We start from the raw sequence: 16132 nt of genomic DNA, 5'->3' as shown, positions 1-16132 counted from the left end.
TGCAAATCGCGGGACGCCTGTGCGTTGCCCGTTGATTTGCAATAGCCCCCCAAACGCTGAGCGATGTTGCCGCGATTTGCGCCTGCCGAATCGCGGTAACATCGCGCAAAAAAAATCGCGGGACGCAATACGCCCTAAAGAAGCTCTTGTACTTTTTTGGGCGTAATGCGTCCCGCGATTTTTTTTTTTGCGCGATGTTACCGCGATTCGGCAGGCGGAAATCGCGGCAACATCGCTCAGCGTTTGGGGGGCTATTGCAAATCAACGGGCAACGCATAGGCGTCCCGCGGATTGCAATAATCTCCGGATTGCGGGCGGAACCGCGGTGGTTCTGCCCGCGATCCATATGCTGACATGTGAATGCAGCCTGAGCGTTGGGCGTTTTGCTTACAGCGTCAAAACACTCAGATGTGAACAGGGGCCATTGAAATGAATAGGATTTGTCTTGTTGGGCGTTTTGAGAGCTGATCCTAGAGCAGAAAAACTCCCCAAAAGCGCCCCAAAACGCCTAGATGTGAACGGAGCCTAAATTGCTGAGCAAACTGTTGGCGCTATATAAATCCTGTATAATAATAATAATAATAAAGAAAACAAGACAGATAGATAATTTAAAAAAAAAAAAAAATAATAATAATGTTTTACTTTCTGCTATAAAAAAACATAAAAAAAAAATGTAACAAAATCAAATATCAATATTATTATTTTTATTATTATATAGGATTTATATAGCGCCGACAGTTTACGCAGCGCTTTACAACTTGAGGGTAGACAGTACAAATACAATACACTATAATACAGTAGGAATCAGAGGGCCCGGCTCGTTAGAGCTTACAATCTAAGAGGGAGGGATACATTTAGGCCAACATGTATTGTACCTAAATAGAATTGATGTCCTTTTTTTTCCCCCACGAATAGAGCTTTCTTTTGGTGCGATTTTTATTTTTTGCGCGCTATAAACAAAAAAAGAGCGACAATTCTGAAAAAAAAAAAAAAAAAAACATTTTTCACTTTCTGCTATATAACATTCCTAAAAACAAAATTAAAAAAAAAATCTAATTTTTTCATCATTTTAGGCCAATTTGTTTTCTGCTACATATTTTTGGTAAAAACAACCCAGTAAGCGTATTTTGATTGGTTTGCGCAAAAGTTATCAGGTCTACAAACTACGGGGAAAGATTGTCATTTTTATTTTTAAATTTTTTTACTAGTAATGGCGGCGATCAGAGATTTTTAGCAGGACTGCGACATTGCGGCGGACAGATCGGACCCCTCACATTTTGACACTTTTGGGGGGACCAGTGACATTACTACAGTAATCAGTGCTAAAAATATGCACTGTCACTGTAATAATGACACTGGCAGGGAAGGGGGCCACAAGGCCATATTGGGTCATTATTATTGACCCATGTGGTCATATTAGGTCAATGATGTCATGGGCATCCTCATCCTAGTAACATCATTGACCCAATATAGCCACAAGGCTATATTTGGTCAATAAGATTGACCTATGCTATTGACCCATGTGGCCATATTAGGTCAATAATGTCATGAGCACCCTCATGCTGGTAAAATCATTGAACCAATAGGGCCACAAGGTCATATTTGGTCAACATCATTGACCTATGTCATTAACCCATGTGGCCATATTAGGTCAAGGTTGCAGAGGTGGGGGACTCGAGTCACATGACTTTACTTAAGTCAGACTTAAGTCACCAGTTTGAGGAATTGAGACTTGCTTGACTCAAATTAATAAAAGACTCGACTTGACTTTGACTTGGTATTCATGACTTGAGACTTGACTTTGACATGAGACAAATGACTCGATATGACTTTACTTTTTAAAAAAAAGAAAAATACATTTTATATATATATATGTGTGTGTGTGTGTGCATTTTTTCTGTGTAAACGGGGGAAAAAGCAAATGTTTTTTATTAGGGCTGTTTCCTGGGCTGATTGTTTTTGCCGCTGATTTAAAATGGAAGAAATGCATTTGGCCACTAGATGGAGCCAAGTATGATGGGAAATTCCTATGACATTTAGCTCCATCTAGCAGCCAAATGTGGTATTTTTCCTTTTAAATCAATGAAAAACAATTGAACAGTACAAGAAAAAGAATAAAAACATTTGTTTTTTTCCTCCATTCTGGCACAGAACAAATGTACATGCACTTTCACTTGGTGAATTGCTATGCTTATTATTATTTTATTTATTATTATTTTTTTTTTTAAATACACCCCTAGATGTTTACAACCCATATTAAATACTAAATATATAGAAATGTAACAATAACCAGGGCTCAAATTTTCAATTCCTGAGCTACTAGCCAGGCCTTAAGGGTTGCCGGTTGAGGAGTACAAAGACAAGTGTGTCTTGTCTACAGACAAGCATGGAGGTGGGAGTGTCATGGTCTGGGGCTGCATGAGTGCTGCCAGCACTGGGGAGCTACAGTTCATTGAGGGAACCATGAATGCCAACATGTACTGTGACCAGGGCCGCTGATAGGGGGGGACCACCAGCCCTCTTGCTGTTTTTGTCCGCTGCGGGACTTTTTTTTATTTTTTTTCACGGAGCGGATGACAGTTGTGTCATCCGCTCCGTGTGTCTGCATATCATCCCATCCGTTTGCGGATGATATGCGGACCTAATGTAAGTCTATGGGGATTGCGGATGTCAGCGGATGACACCGCTGACATCCGATTTTCCTTCCTTTCCGTTTTTTGAACGGAGCGAAAAAATAGTTCTGTTCCATTCCAAAAAACGGAACAGAACTGAAAGGAAGAAAATTGGATGTCAGCGGATGGTATTCCGCTGACATCCGCAATGCCATTGACTTACATTATGTCCGCAAATCATCCGCAAAAAAGTAGGATGATTTGCGGACAAGCGGAGCGGCCGTGTGAAAGAGCTCTTAATCCGTTGAGAAAGAGACAGTCGTCCCTCACTAATCCCTCTCCCTTGTGTGGGCTCCCCCCTCCCTGCACTTATCTCTGCTCAGGAGTTTATTTGTAAATTGTAACTTTGTTTCTCTCTCTCTGATCACTGAGTTCCAACTGCCCAGCCTGGATATTTTTCTCATCTCATCTTCTTTTTTATTTAACATAGTTTTTTTTTTTTAGATTTAGCAGGAATTATGCGAGTTATGTTATATTTGTGTCTGATAATAGGGATTTTGTTGTAATTTTAGCTTAATATATCTTTAATATTTTCTTGGGGGACCCTGCCAGGTAGTCTGTACGGGGCCCCGTGATTTCTAACAGCAGCCCTGACTGTGACATACTGAAGCAGAGCATGATCCCCTCCCTTCAGAGAATGGGCCGCAGGGCAGTATTCCAACATGATAATGACCCCAAACACACCTCCAAGACAACCACTGCCTTGCTATAGAAGCTGAGGGTAAAGGTGATGGACTGGCCAAGCGTCTCTCCAGACCTAAACCCTATTGAGCATCTGTGGAGCATCCTCGCATGGAATGTGGAGGAGCGCAAGGTCTCTAACATCCACCAGCTCCGTGATGTCATCATGGAGGAGTGGAAGAGGACTCCAGTGGTAACCTGTGAAGCTCTGGTGAACTCCATGCCCAAGAGGGTTAAGGCAGTGCTGGAAAATAATGGTGGCCGCACAAAATATTGACACTTTGGGTCATATTTGGGCATTTTACCGTACTCACTTTTGTTGCCAGCGGTTTAGACATTAATAGCTGTGTGTTGAGTTATTTTGAGGGGACAGCAAATTTACACTGTTATACAAGCTGTACACTCACTACTTTACATTGTAGCAAAGTGTCATTTCTTCAGTGTTGTCACATGAAAAGATAGAATAAAATATTTACAAAAATGTGAGGGGTGTACTCACTTTTGTGAGAGATACTGTATATATATATATATATATATATATATATATATATATATATCAAATATATTATTATTATTACTATTATTATTAATATATTATTATTCCGGATATATATAGCGCCAGCAGTTTACGCAGCACTTTACAATATAAAAGGGAGACAATACAGTTACAATACTATAAAATACAAGAGGATTAAGAGGGCCCTGCTCAGAAGAGCTTACAATCTAATATTTTATATATATAATATATATATATATATATATATATATTTTTTTTTTAATATAGTGGGTAAATATATATATATATATATATATATATATATATATATATATAAATTTAAAAGATCTGTATCTGATGTCGGGGCCATTTCAATGGGCCACAGTCCTTTCTCTTTGCAAACTGATACATCTGCTCACTTTCTGTCTGCAATACGGAGTTGAGTAACTCTATATGTGTAACTGTCAGCAGAAAAATCAGAAGATTAGACGCACTAAGTAGTGTAAAGGGAGGACAGAGGACACTATGAAAAAATAATAATTACGTTGAATTATTAATGGCTCTATTTTGGGCGCAGGCCTTGTAGATCCATCAGGTGGTGTGACATGAAAGGCTATTGAATGGCAGAGATTCATCAGCCCCTTCAGTGGCGGAGCTAGACTTTTAAAACAGGGGTGGCAAAGGGGTGGCTAGGTATTATTTTGGGGGGTCAATATACAAAGTGTAATTTAGTGTCAGATTCGTCCACCGCAATGTCGCAGTCCCTCTAATGATCGCTGCCATTACTAGTAAAGACAGGATACAGGTGGTGGTGATCAGAGGATACAGGTTTGCCCCCAATGATTATTGCAGAGTGCGACAGCAATGCCCCCAATGATTATTGCAGTGAGACAGCAATGCCCCCAATGATTATTGCAGTGAGACAGCAATGCCCCCAATGATTATTACAGTGAGACAGCAATGCCCCCAATGATTATTGCAGTGAGACAACAATGCCCCCAATTATTATTGCAGAGTGAGACAGCAATGCCCCCAATGATTATTGCAGAGTGCGACAGCCTTGCCCCCAATTATTATTGCAGAGTGCGACAGCCTTGCCCCCAATGATTATTGCAGAGTGCGACAGCCTTGCCCCCAATTATTATTGCAGAGTGCGACAGCCTTGCCCCCAATTATTATTGCAGAGTGCGACAGCAATGCCCCCAATTATTATTGCAGAGTGCCACAGCCTTGCCCCCAATTATTATTGCAGAGTGCGACAGCAATGCCCCCAATTATTATTGCAGAGTGCGACAGCCTTGCCCCCAATTATTATTGCAGAGTGCGACAGCCTTGCCCCCAATTATTATTGCAGAGTGCGACAGCCTTACCCCCAATTATTATTGCAGAGTGCGACAGCCTTGCCCCCAATGATTATTGCAGAGTGCGACAGCCTTGCCCCCAATTATTATTGCAGAGTGCGACAGCAATGCCCCCAATTATTATTGCAGAGTGCGACAGCAATGCCCCCAATTATTATTGCAGAGTGCGACAGCAATGCCCCCAATTATTATTGCAGAGTGCGACAGCCTTGCCCCCAATTATTATTGCAGAGTGCGACAGCCTTGCCCCCAATTATTATTGCAGAGTGCGACAGCCTTGCCCCCAATTATTATTGCAGAGTGCGACAGCAATGCCCCCAATTATTATTGCAGAGTGCCACAGCCTTGCCCCCAATTATTATTGCAGAGTGCGACAGCAATGCCCCCAATTATTATTGCAGAGTGCGACAGCCTTGCCCCCAATTATTATTGCAGAGTGCGACAGCCTTGCCCCCAATTATTATTGCAGAGTGCGACAGCCTTGCCCCCAATTATTATTGCAGAGTGCGACAGCAATGCCCCCAATGATTATTGCAGAGTGCGACAGCCTTGCCCCCAATTATTATTGCAGAGTGCGACAGCAATGCCCCCAATGATTATTGCAGAGTGCGACAGCCTTGCCCCCAATGATTATTGCAGAGTGCGACAGCAATGCCCCCAATTATTATTGCAGAGTGCGACAGCCTTGCCCCCAATGATTATTGCAGAGTGCGACAGCCTTGCCCCCAATTATTATTGCAGAGTGCGACAGCAATGCCCCCAATTATTATTGCAGAGTGCGACAGCCACAGCATTTGCCCGCAATCATTGCAGAGTGCCAGCGTCCCCCCCGTGAGACCAGCTTACTTACCTCACGGACGGTCCGCGGCTCCCTGCATCTTCTCAGTCCTCCCGCCGGCGCCTCCTCGACCAATGGCACACAGTGGCGGAGCTAGACTTTTAAAACAGGGGTGGCAAAGGGGTGGCTAGGTATTATTTTGGGGGGTCAATATACAAAGTGTAATTTAGTGTCAGATTCGTCCACCGCAATGTCGCAGTCCCTCTAATGATCGCTGCCATTACTAGTAAAGACAGGATACAGGTGGTGGTGATCAGAGGATACAGGTTTGCCCCCAATGATTATTGCAGAGTGCGACAGCAATGCCCCCAATGATTATTGCAGTGAGACAGCAATGCCCCCAATGATTATTGCAGTGAGACAGCAATGCCCCCAATGATTATTACAGTGAGACAGCAATGCCCCCAATGATTATTGCAGTGAGACAACAATGCCCCCAATTATTATTGCAGAGTGAGACAGCAATGCCCCCAATGATTATTGCAGAGTGCGACAGCCTTGCCCCCAATTATTATTGCAGAGTGCGACAGCCTTGCCCCCAATGATTATTGCAGAGTGCGACAGCCTTGCCCCCAATTATTATTGCAGAGTGCGACAGCCTTGCCCCCAATTATTATTGCAGAGTGCGACAGCAATGCCCCCAATTATTATTGCAGAGTGCCACAGCCTTGCCCCCAATTATTATTGCAGAGTGCGACAGCAATGCCCCCAATTATTATTGCAGAGTGCGACAGCCTTGCCCCCAATTATTATTGCAGAGTGCGACAGCCTTGCCCCCAATTATTATTGCAGAGTGCGACAGCCTTGCCCCCAATTATTATTGCAGAGTGCGACAGCCTTGCCCCCAATGATTATTGCAGAGTGCGACAGCCTTGCCCCCAATTATTATTGCAGAGTGCGACAGCAATGCCCCCAATTATTATTGCAGAGTGCGACAGCAATGCCCCCAATTATTATTGCAGAGTGCGACAGCAATGCCCCCAATTATTATTGCAGAGTGCGACAGCCTTGCCCCCAATTATTATTGCAGAGTGTGACAGCCTTGCCCCCAATTATTATTGCAGAGTGCGACAGCCTTGCCCCCAATTATTATTGCAGAGTGCGACAGCAATGCCCCCAATTATTATTGCAGAGTGCCACAGCCTTGCCCCCAATTATTATTGCAGAGTGCGACAGCAATGCCCCCAATTATTATTGCAGAGTGCGACAGCCTTGCCCCCAATTATTATTGCAGAGTGCGACAGCCTTGCCCCCAATTATTATTGCAGAGTGCGACAGCCTTGCCCCCAATTATTATTGCAGAGTGCGACAGCAATGCCCCCAATGATTATTGCAGAGTGCGACAGCCTTGCCCCCAATTATTATTGCAGAGTGCGACAGCAATGCCCCCAATGATTATTGCAGAGTGCGACAGCCTTGCCCCCAATGATTATTGCAGAGTGCGACAGCCTTGCCCCCAATTATTATTGCAGAGTGCGACAGCAATGCCCCCAATTATTATTGCAGAGTGCGACAGCCTTGCCCCCAATTATTATTGCAGAGTGCGACAGCCTTGCCCCCAATTATTATTGCAGAGTGCGACAGCAATGCCCCCAATGATTATTGCAGAGTGCGACAGCCTTGCCCCCAATTATTATTGCAGAGTGCGACAGCAATGCCCCCAATGATTATTGCAGAGTGCGACAGCCTTGCCCCCAATGATTATTGCAGAGTGCGACAGCCTTGCCCCCAATTATTATTGCAGAGTGCGACAGCAATGCCCCCAATTATTATTGCAGAGTGCGACAGCCACAGCATTTGCCCGCAATCATTGCAGAGTGCCAGCGTCCCCCCCGTGAGACCAGCTTACTTACCTCACGGACGGTCCGCGGCTCCCTGCATCTTCTCAGTCCTCCCGCCGGCGCCTCCTCGACCAATGGCACAGCGTTTGCCATTCGGCCAATCAGGAAGCGGGAGGACCCGCTCCCTGATTGGCCGGAGGAGGATCCATGTGACAATAGCGAATTTTCATTCGCTATTGTCACAGAATGGGCGGGCTCGGCTTCGGGAGTCGGGACGCACTGCTTTGCTGCTCCCTGACCCTGGCCGCCAGCTTAGAGGGATCGGCTGATCCCATCCCACCACTGCCTGTGATTCTCCGCTGCCAGCCAGGATCGGGGTGGCAACAGGGGTGGCAGGGACTTTTTCTGGGGTGTCAATTGACACCCCAGCTAACCCTCTGGCTCCGCCACTGATGGCACAGCGTTTGCCATTCGGCCAATCAGGAAGCGGGAGGACCCGCTCCCTGATTGGCCGGAGGAGGATCCATGTGACAATAGCGAATTTTCATTCGCTATTGTCACAGAATGGGCGGGCTCGGCTTCGGGAGTCGGGACGCACTGCTTTGCTGCTCCCTGACCCTGGCCGCCAGCTTAGAGGGATCGGCTGATCCCATCCCACCACTGCCTGTGATTCTCCGCTGCCAGCCAGGATCGGGGTGGCAACAGGGGTGGCAGGGACTTTTTCTGGGGTGTCAATTGACACCCCAGCTAACCCTCTGGCTCCGCCACTGAGCCCCTTGCTGTAGTCTGCAGCTTCCTCTGATTAGGTTGGTAAAGCCATAAAACAGTAGACATGAGAGGCCTGCAATCTAATCAGCAGAGCATTGCATGCACGCACACCAGATGCAGTTTACCTAATTGTCTTATCTCTGACTGCATGTATCCCAGATGTCAGCAATTATGGGCCTTGTAAACACTGTGTTGTATGGATACAATATATACAATATTTTTTTTTTTATTTTTATTCTTGCGTCTATGCCTGTTAAACTGTCTATTTACTATGCTATTATTATAGGCATCCTAAGCTCAAAAATCAGATATTCCTATTGTTAGCTCTCGGTCTTGTGCTGTGTGCCAATAGCACCACCTAGAGGACAACCTAGGGTATTGATGGTATTACTGTCAGTACCTGAACTGCAACATGTTATCTTTTTTGTCACTGTAAAAAAATCTACATTTTGTTTTTTTGTTTTTTTTTAATACAGAAGATGATTAACTTAAAGTCAATTTTCACCTCAAATTATGACATTTCGTTTTTTCTAAAGAATTGTGTATCATAAAACAATTGTTATTTTCTAAAACATGTATGGTACTTCTGTCTAGTTGGGTCCCAGGCCCTATTCCATAGAAGCCATGGTTTGCATACACTGCATGATGATGGCCAAAAAGCGTGAAACAGCTGTATGAAGTTTGAAATGAATGGCTCTATAGTAGGCTATACATAGTACCAGGGCTTTTCTTCCTGGCACCTCCAGCAGTGCCATCTTAAGAGCATTAAAGGGCCCCGGGCAATGCAGTGCACTGGGGCCCTGTCTACACAATCACCCACCAGAAAGAAAATGCAAATTATCGATAAGGAGATATTACAGCAGTGCCAGGCTAGTGACAGCTTTCAAGTTCGGCAGCTGGGTCCGGTGAACAAACACACGGACGGGAGTCAGACTCATCTGTCCTGTGTGTGCCTGTTCCCGTGGAGGTGGACAGGCATTCCTGCAGTTGTGGGCTCCCCCTCCACAGCCCTAATGGCCTGACAGCAGCGCAGGGCCGACAGGCGCTTGCCACCTGCAAGGTTCGGCAGGCGGGATGCACACAGGAATTGGGACTAATGCTTGGCTGGGGCTGGGGCTGGGTCGCTGGGCAGGTGGGACTGCCCTGCTGCATTCTGAACACAGGAGATCGGCCACTCAGCAGGGTGCTCTTTAGAGAATGCTTTGCATTTTCTGAATGAATGCAAAGGGTTCTCTGATTGGACAAGGTGGAGAGGTGAATCAGTGAACTGTATTGTAGAAACTGGAGTCACAGAAACTGGAGCATTGTGCAGGGGTCACTGGAGACACAGTAGTGCAGGGGTCACTGAAGACACAGTAGTGCAGGGGTCACTGAAGACACAGTAGTGCAGGGGTCAATGGAGACACAGTAGTGCAGGGGTCACTGAAGACACAGTAGTGCAGGGGTCACTGAAGACACAGTAGTGCAGGGGTAAATGGAGACACAGTAGTGCAGGGGTCACTGAAGACACAGTAATGCAGGGGTCACTGGAGGCACAGTAGTGCAGGGGTCACTGGAGACACAGGAGTGAAGGGGTCACTGGAGGCACAGGGGTTCAGGGGTCAAGGGAAGTACAGGAGTGCAGGGGTTGCCGGAGGCACAGGAGTGCAGGGGTTCCTGGAGGCACAGGAGAGCAGGGGCTACTGGAAGCACAGTAGTGCAGGGGCTACTGGAAGCACAGTAGTGCAGGGGCGACTGGAGGCACAGTAGTGCAGGGGCGACTGGAGGCACAGTAGTGCAGGGGCGACTGGAGGCACAGTAGTGCAGGTGTCACTGGAGGCACAGGAGTGCAGGGGGCACTGGAAGCACAGTAGTACAAGGGTCACTGGAGGTACAAAAGTGCAGGGGTCACTGTAGGCAGAAGAGTAAAGAGGTCATTGGGGGCACAGGAGTGCAGGGGTCACTGGAGACACAGGATTGTAGGGGTCACTGGAGACACAGGAGTGTAGGGGTCACTGGAGACATAGGAGTGCAGGGGTCACTGGAGGCAGAGAAGTGCAAGGGGTCACTGGAGGCAGAGAAGTGCAAGGGGTCACTGGACACACGGTAGTGCAGGAGTAACTGGAGGCACAGAAGGGCAGGGGTCACTGGAGGTACAGTAGTGCAGGGTCACTGGAGGCACAGGAGTGCAGGGGTTACTGGAAACACAGTAGTACAAGGGTCGCTGTAGGCAGAAGAGTAATGAGGTTGCTGGAGGCAGAGGAGTGTAGGGGTCACAAGAGGCACAGAAGTGCAGAGGTCACTGGAGACACAGGAGTGCAGGGGTGACTGGAGGTACAAAAGTGCATGGGTCACTGGAAGCAGAGAAGTGCAGGGGTAGCTGGACGCCCAGGAGTGCAGGGGTCACTGGAGGCACACTAGTGCAGGGGTAACTGGAGACAGGGGAGTACAGAGGTCACTGGAGGCACTGGAGTGCAGGGGTCACTGGAGGCACAGGAATTCAGGGGACTCTGGAGACACAGAAGTGCAAGGGAACACTAAGGCACAGGAGTCTCGGGAGACATGGAGAACAAAGGTAGACACTGGAGTCACAGATGTTCTCCTCTACCCTTTAAAGGCATCAGCAGAGCACTGATTACCAATGCCACCGCCACTCCGCCAGAGAGGAGACCTGGTACTGGATCGGGGACAAGGTGAGTGTGACAGGAGGAGCCTACATTGGGGGTATCCAGAAATGCCAAATCAGGGGTTCTTAGATCACCAGATTTCTAATGAAAGGGAGCGTTGGGAACTGGTAGGCTTCACCAATGCTGGGATAGAAGGATGGAGGCTTTCCTGCCTGTATGGAGAACGGTGTATAACTTTCCCATGTGATTGGAGTCTCCATTTAATTTTTAGAGTGCCGTAGTATTTTTTCCTGCTTCCCTTGTTATCGCTTTGCAACTCGGTTTCCTTTGTGAGCCACAAACTTCAAGCAACACCGAGGAGCATGTTCCCAATGGCCATTGGCCGATCCGAACAGCCGCAGAGCCGCACGTGTTTGACCCGACGACCCTTCGTCTCCATCACACTCATAATCAGGAGGAGAGACCTGAGCGAAGACACGGCCGCCTTTAAACCTGATAGTGTGTCTGCCCGGCCTGTCAGCTGGATGAGGCCATTACGGATCGGAGGGGTCCGGGGGAAAGCCTGACAGCTATTGTGTATCAGTCAGCATCACCTGGGCCTGAGTGGCGGATATAACGCAGCTCCGTCTGCTCTGTGTCACTGGGGGCAGCAGATCAAATGGGGGGGGGGATATTTTCATCCTGTAAGTCAACCCCCCCCCCCCCACCACCCCAGCCCGCCAGCACCGTCACTCTATCCCTCATTCTTGGCTTTCCACATAAAACCGTCAGGCACGTCACCGACACCCCACATCCGCCCTCTTCCTCCGCTGCTTTTCACTTTGTAGCTCCTAAATGAGTGTTTCTTTGTAGCGAGAAGACCGCAGGTTACCTCTAAACCCCCAACTACAAGAGCAACTCCAACCAGATAGCCGTGACCGTGAACTCCTATACCTTTCAGAATATTAACAGTTCTGTTTAGCCGATCTTGCGGTTTACACACCCCTGTAATGCTTTGTATATAGAATATACAGAATTTCCTGTTGCCACTTTGCAGCTTCCTGTGTCACCTGCCTGCTGGATGAGGTTTGCTGAGCTCCTCTCCATACTTTGCTCCTCCCATAATTATCACCTTCATCACCCCACCAGTGCCTATAACATGCCTGAATGACATCACTGCCCAAAAAAAAAAAAAAAACTGATTGGCTCGCAGCACAGAACTGCTCACTCACTGATCAATATGTGCTGTACGGGGATTTGGGTGGGCAATATAAAGACAGACTTCAGACAGTTATACTAGCTGCATCCTACTGGACATACTACACACCCAGGGCTGGCCCAAGACATTGTGCTGCCTGAAATGAAATGTTCCCCCTACCCCAGCAAAGAGACATTTCCATACAGCAAAGAGACATTCCCATAAATTCAGCAAGAGACATCCCCATATATTTTGCAAAGAGACATGCCCTCTTCAGCAAAGAGACATGCCCACTCCAGCAAAGAGACAGGCCCCTTTAGCAAAGATACATTCCCCCTCCAGCAAAGAGACATGCCCCCTCCTGCAAAGAGACATGCCCCCTCTTGCAAAGAGACATGCCCCCTTAAGTAAAGAGACATGCCCCCTCCTGCAAAAAGACATGCCACTCCTGTAAAGAGACATGCCCCCTCCAGCAAAGATACATGCCCCCTCCTGCAAAGAGACATGCCCCCTCCTGCAAAGAGACATGCCCCCTTAAGCAAAGAAACATGCCCCCTCCAGCTAAGAGACATGTCTCCTCCTGCAAAGAGACATCCCCCTTAAGCAAAGAGACATGCCTCCTCCTGCAAAGAGACATCCCCCTTAAGCAAAGAGACATGCCCCCTACAGAAAAGAGACATGCCTCCTCCTGTAACGAGACATGCCCCCTCCAGCAAAGAGACATGCCCCGTTCAGCAAAGAGACATGCCCCCTCCTGCAAAAAGACATGCCCCTCCGGTAAAGAGACATGCCCCCTCCAGCAAAGAGACATGCCCCCTCCAGCAAAGAGACATGCCCCCTTCAGCAAAGAGACATGCCCCCTTCAGCAAAGAGACATGCCCCCTCCTGCAAAGAGACATGCCCCCTTAAGCAAAGAGACATGCTCCCTTCAGCAAAGAGACATGTCCCCTCCTGCAAAGCGGCATGCCCCCTCCTGCAAAGCGGCATGCCCCCTTAAGCAAAGAGACATGCCCCCTCCAGCAAAGAGACATGCCCCCTTCAGCAAAGAGACATGTCCCCTCCTGCAAAGCGGCATGCCCCCTTAAGCAAAGAGACATGCCTCCTCCAGCAAAGAGATCAAAAACATCAGCTCAGCTCACAGGTATATGAATTGTACAGCACCACAAAAGCTTCCCCTTACTCTTCACCCTCACCGACCAACTAAGCTCTGATCCCGACATCCTTGTAGTGGCAGGACATGCTCCTGCTATTAAAGCCTGTGCTGTCCTGGGACCAGGAGAGCTGCTCCACCCCCCGCCCTGTTCTGCTCCCTAGCCCTGCCCCACTCAGCTCCCCAGCAGTGCTTGGAAGCGGAACAGGGCGAAACATGATGCAAGGATGACACTGCACGCTAGAGGGAGGAAGCCTTGGGTTCTCAGGCCATGCGCCCCTGTTGCTGCCCCTGTTGGACGAGAATCTTTGGGATGAATTAGAGCGGAGACTGTGAGCCAGGCCTTCTCGTCCAAATCAGTGCCTGATCTCTCACAGATGCGCTTCTGGAAGAATGGTCAAACATTCCCATAGACACACTCCTAAACCTTGTGGACAGCCTTCCCAGTAGAGTTGAAGCTGTTATAGCTGCAAAAGGTGGGCCAACTCAATATCAAACCCTACGGACCTAGACTGGGATGCCATTAAAGCTTATGTGCGTGTAAAGGCAGGCGTCCCAATACTTTTGGCAATATAGTCTATATAGTATATATATATATATACTGTGTATGTATGTATATATTATATATATATATATATATATATAATATATATATATATATATATATATATATATATATATATATATATGTATATGTGTGTGTGTGTATATATATATATATATATATATATATATATATATGTATATATATATATATATATATATATATATGTATATATAAAGAGAGAAAGAGAGATTTTATTAATGAGTAATATAATTGATATATAAACAATAATATTAATAGTATAAAAGTATTCATTTTTTTGAATATTATTATTTCTTTATTTCAGTTATTAAAAATATATAGAGAGATATTATAAATAATTATTAAAATAAATTACATAATAACAGTAATAATAATAACAATAAAAATAATAATATAAATATAGTTGCCCTGTAATTGATCTCCCCACCAAAATATCTTCTTTCCCGTTCCTACCATCTTCACTGTGCAGCCCCGTCCTGCACTGAATAGGCTATGCAAGGAAAATATCCAGGTCTCCCTCCTATTGTGCATGCGCCACAGCCCCATATAATCTCTACACACAATAACGAAATGATCCCATTCATGTACCTGAATTTTTCATTTATTTTACCTGACTGAGAATGCAGCGTGAGAAGTGGCATAACTGAAAAATCCATCAATATGAAAGGGGTTAAAGCCTTGAAATTCAGGGAAGAGTTCAGTGCTGGAACCCCTATGAAATTTCGGATGCCACTGATGGAACTCCACACACTTGCCTCCACTATTACTTGTCATATTAGTGTTGGGTGGACTAGATTTGAGATACTTTATTATTATTTTTTTCTTTAATGCAGAAGTGTGAATGGATCCCAAAAGTTGGTAATTGCGATGTGCATAGCACAAGCTTGGGTATAACCGTGTCATTGTCTCTGTGCTTGCAGGTAGAATTATCGGACGGGACGTCCCACACAATTACGGACGCCTATGCCGGAAAGGAGTACATCATCCAGGTAGCAGCCAAAGACTATGAGATCGGCACATGGAGCGACTGGAGTGTAGCGGCCCACGCAACGCCGTGGACGGAAGAGCCTAAATACATCACCACAGAAGCCCAAAAAACGGGTGAGAGGGGCCAAAAGTGATCACAGTCTGGCTATAACTGAATTACTTCTCATTCATATAGGATGTGACCCCACAAAGCCTGATGTGTATGCAAGAGTACAGAACCAGCTCACAGAAACACTGGGACATTCACATCAGTCTGCACCACAGGAGCTTACACTCTAATGTCCCCCCACAGTCACACACTATTATTATTATACATTTATATAGCTCTGACATATACCGCAGTGCTGTACAGAGATCACTGAGCCATTCACATCAGTCTCTGTACCAGAGGAGCTTACACTCTAATGTCCCCCCACAGTCACACATTATTATTATACATTTATATAGCTCTGACATATACCGCAGCGCTGTACAGAGATCACTGAGCCATTCACATCAGTCTCTGTACCAGAGGAGCTTACACTCTAATGTCCCCCCACAGTCACACATTATTATTATACATTTATAAAGCTCTGACATATACCGCAGCGCTGTACAGAGATCACTGAGCCATTCACATCAGTCTCTGTACCAGAGGAGCTTACACTCTAATGTCCCCCCACAGTCACACACTATTATGACTATACATTTATATAGCTCTGACATATACCGCAGTGCTGTACAGAGAACACTGAGCCAATCACATCAGTCTCTGCACTAGGGATGGGCTCTGTGTTCGTTCGACTCGAACATCAGCTGTTCGTGTGTCCGCAGAACACACAAACAAATGGGGCGCTCAGCGGGAAGTTCGCCCGCCGATGAGCGCCCCATAATACGCTGCGCTGTTGCAGTGCATTGATTGAGGATGATTGGCCAAAGCATGCACCAGACATGTATGCTTTGGCCAATCACAGCACAATGTCCTGTCAGAGCCATGATTGTCCATGCTCCATACTATATAAGGCTGCTGCTTACACAGCAGTCATGTGT

At 46.5% G+C, this 16132-nt stretch overlaps 1 protein-coding gene across 3 annotated transcripts in view; it reads left to right on the top strand.

The window, feature by feature from the left end:
* CNTFR (ciliary neurotrophic factor receptor) overlaps positions 1–16132 on the top strand; it is a gene marked incomplete at its 3' end in the record, with an annotated part of 840563 nt that overhangs the window by 802057 nt on the left and 22374 nt on the right. For all 3 annotated transcript variants that reach the window (XM_082243029.1, XM_082243027.1, XM_082243028.1), the window contains one exon: positions 15037–15217. In XM_082243029.1, the coding sequence (XP_082099155.1) occupies positions 15037–15217 (181 nt within the window). The remainder of the gene's footprint in view (positions 1–15036; positions 15218–16132) is intronic.

Source organism: Pelophylax lessonae (assembly GCF_965119305.1).
Source record: "Pelophylax lessonae genome assembly, chromosome: 1".
NCBI classification, from domain to species: Eukaryota; Metazoa; Chordata; class Amphibia; order Anura; family Ranidae; genus Pelophylax; species Pelophylax lessonae.
The sequence above is the reverse complement of the archived record's forward strand: the minus strand, read 5'-3'. Positions and strand labels throughout refer to the sequence as shown.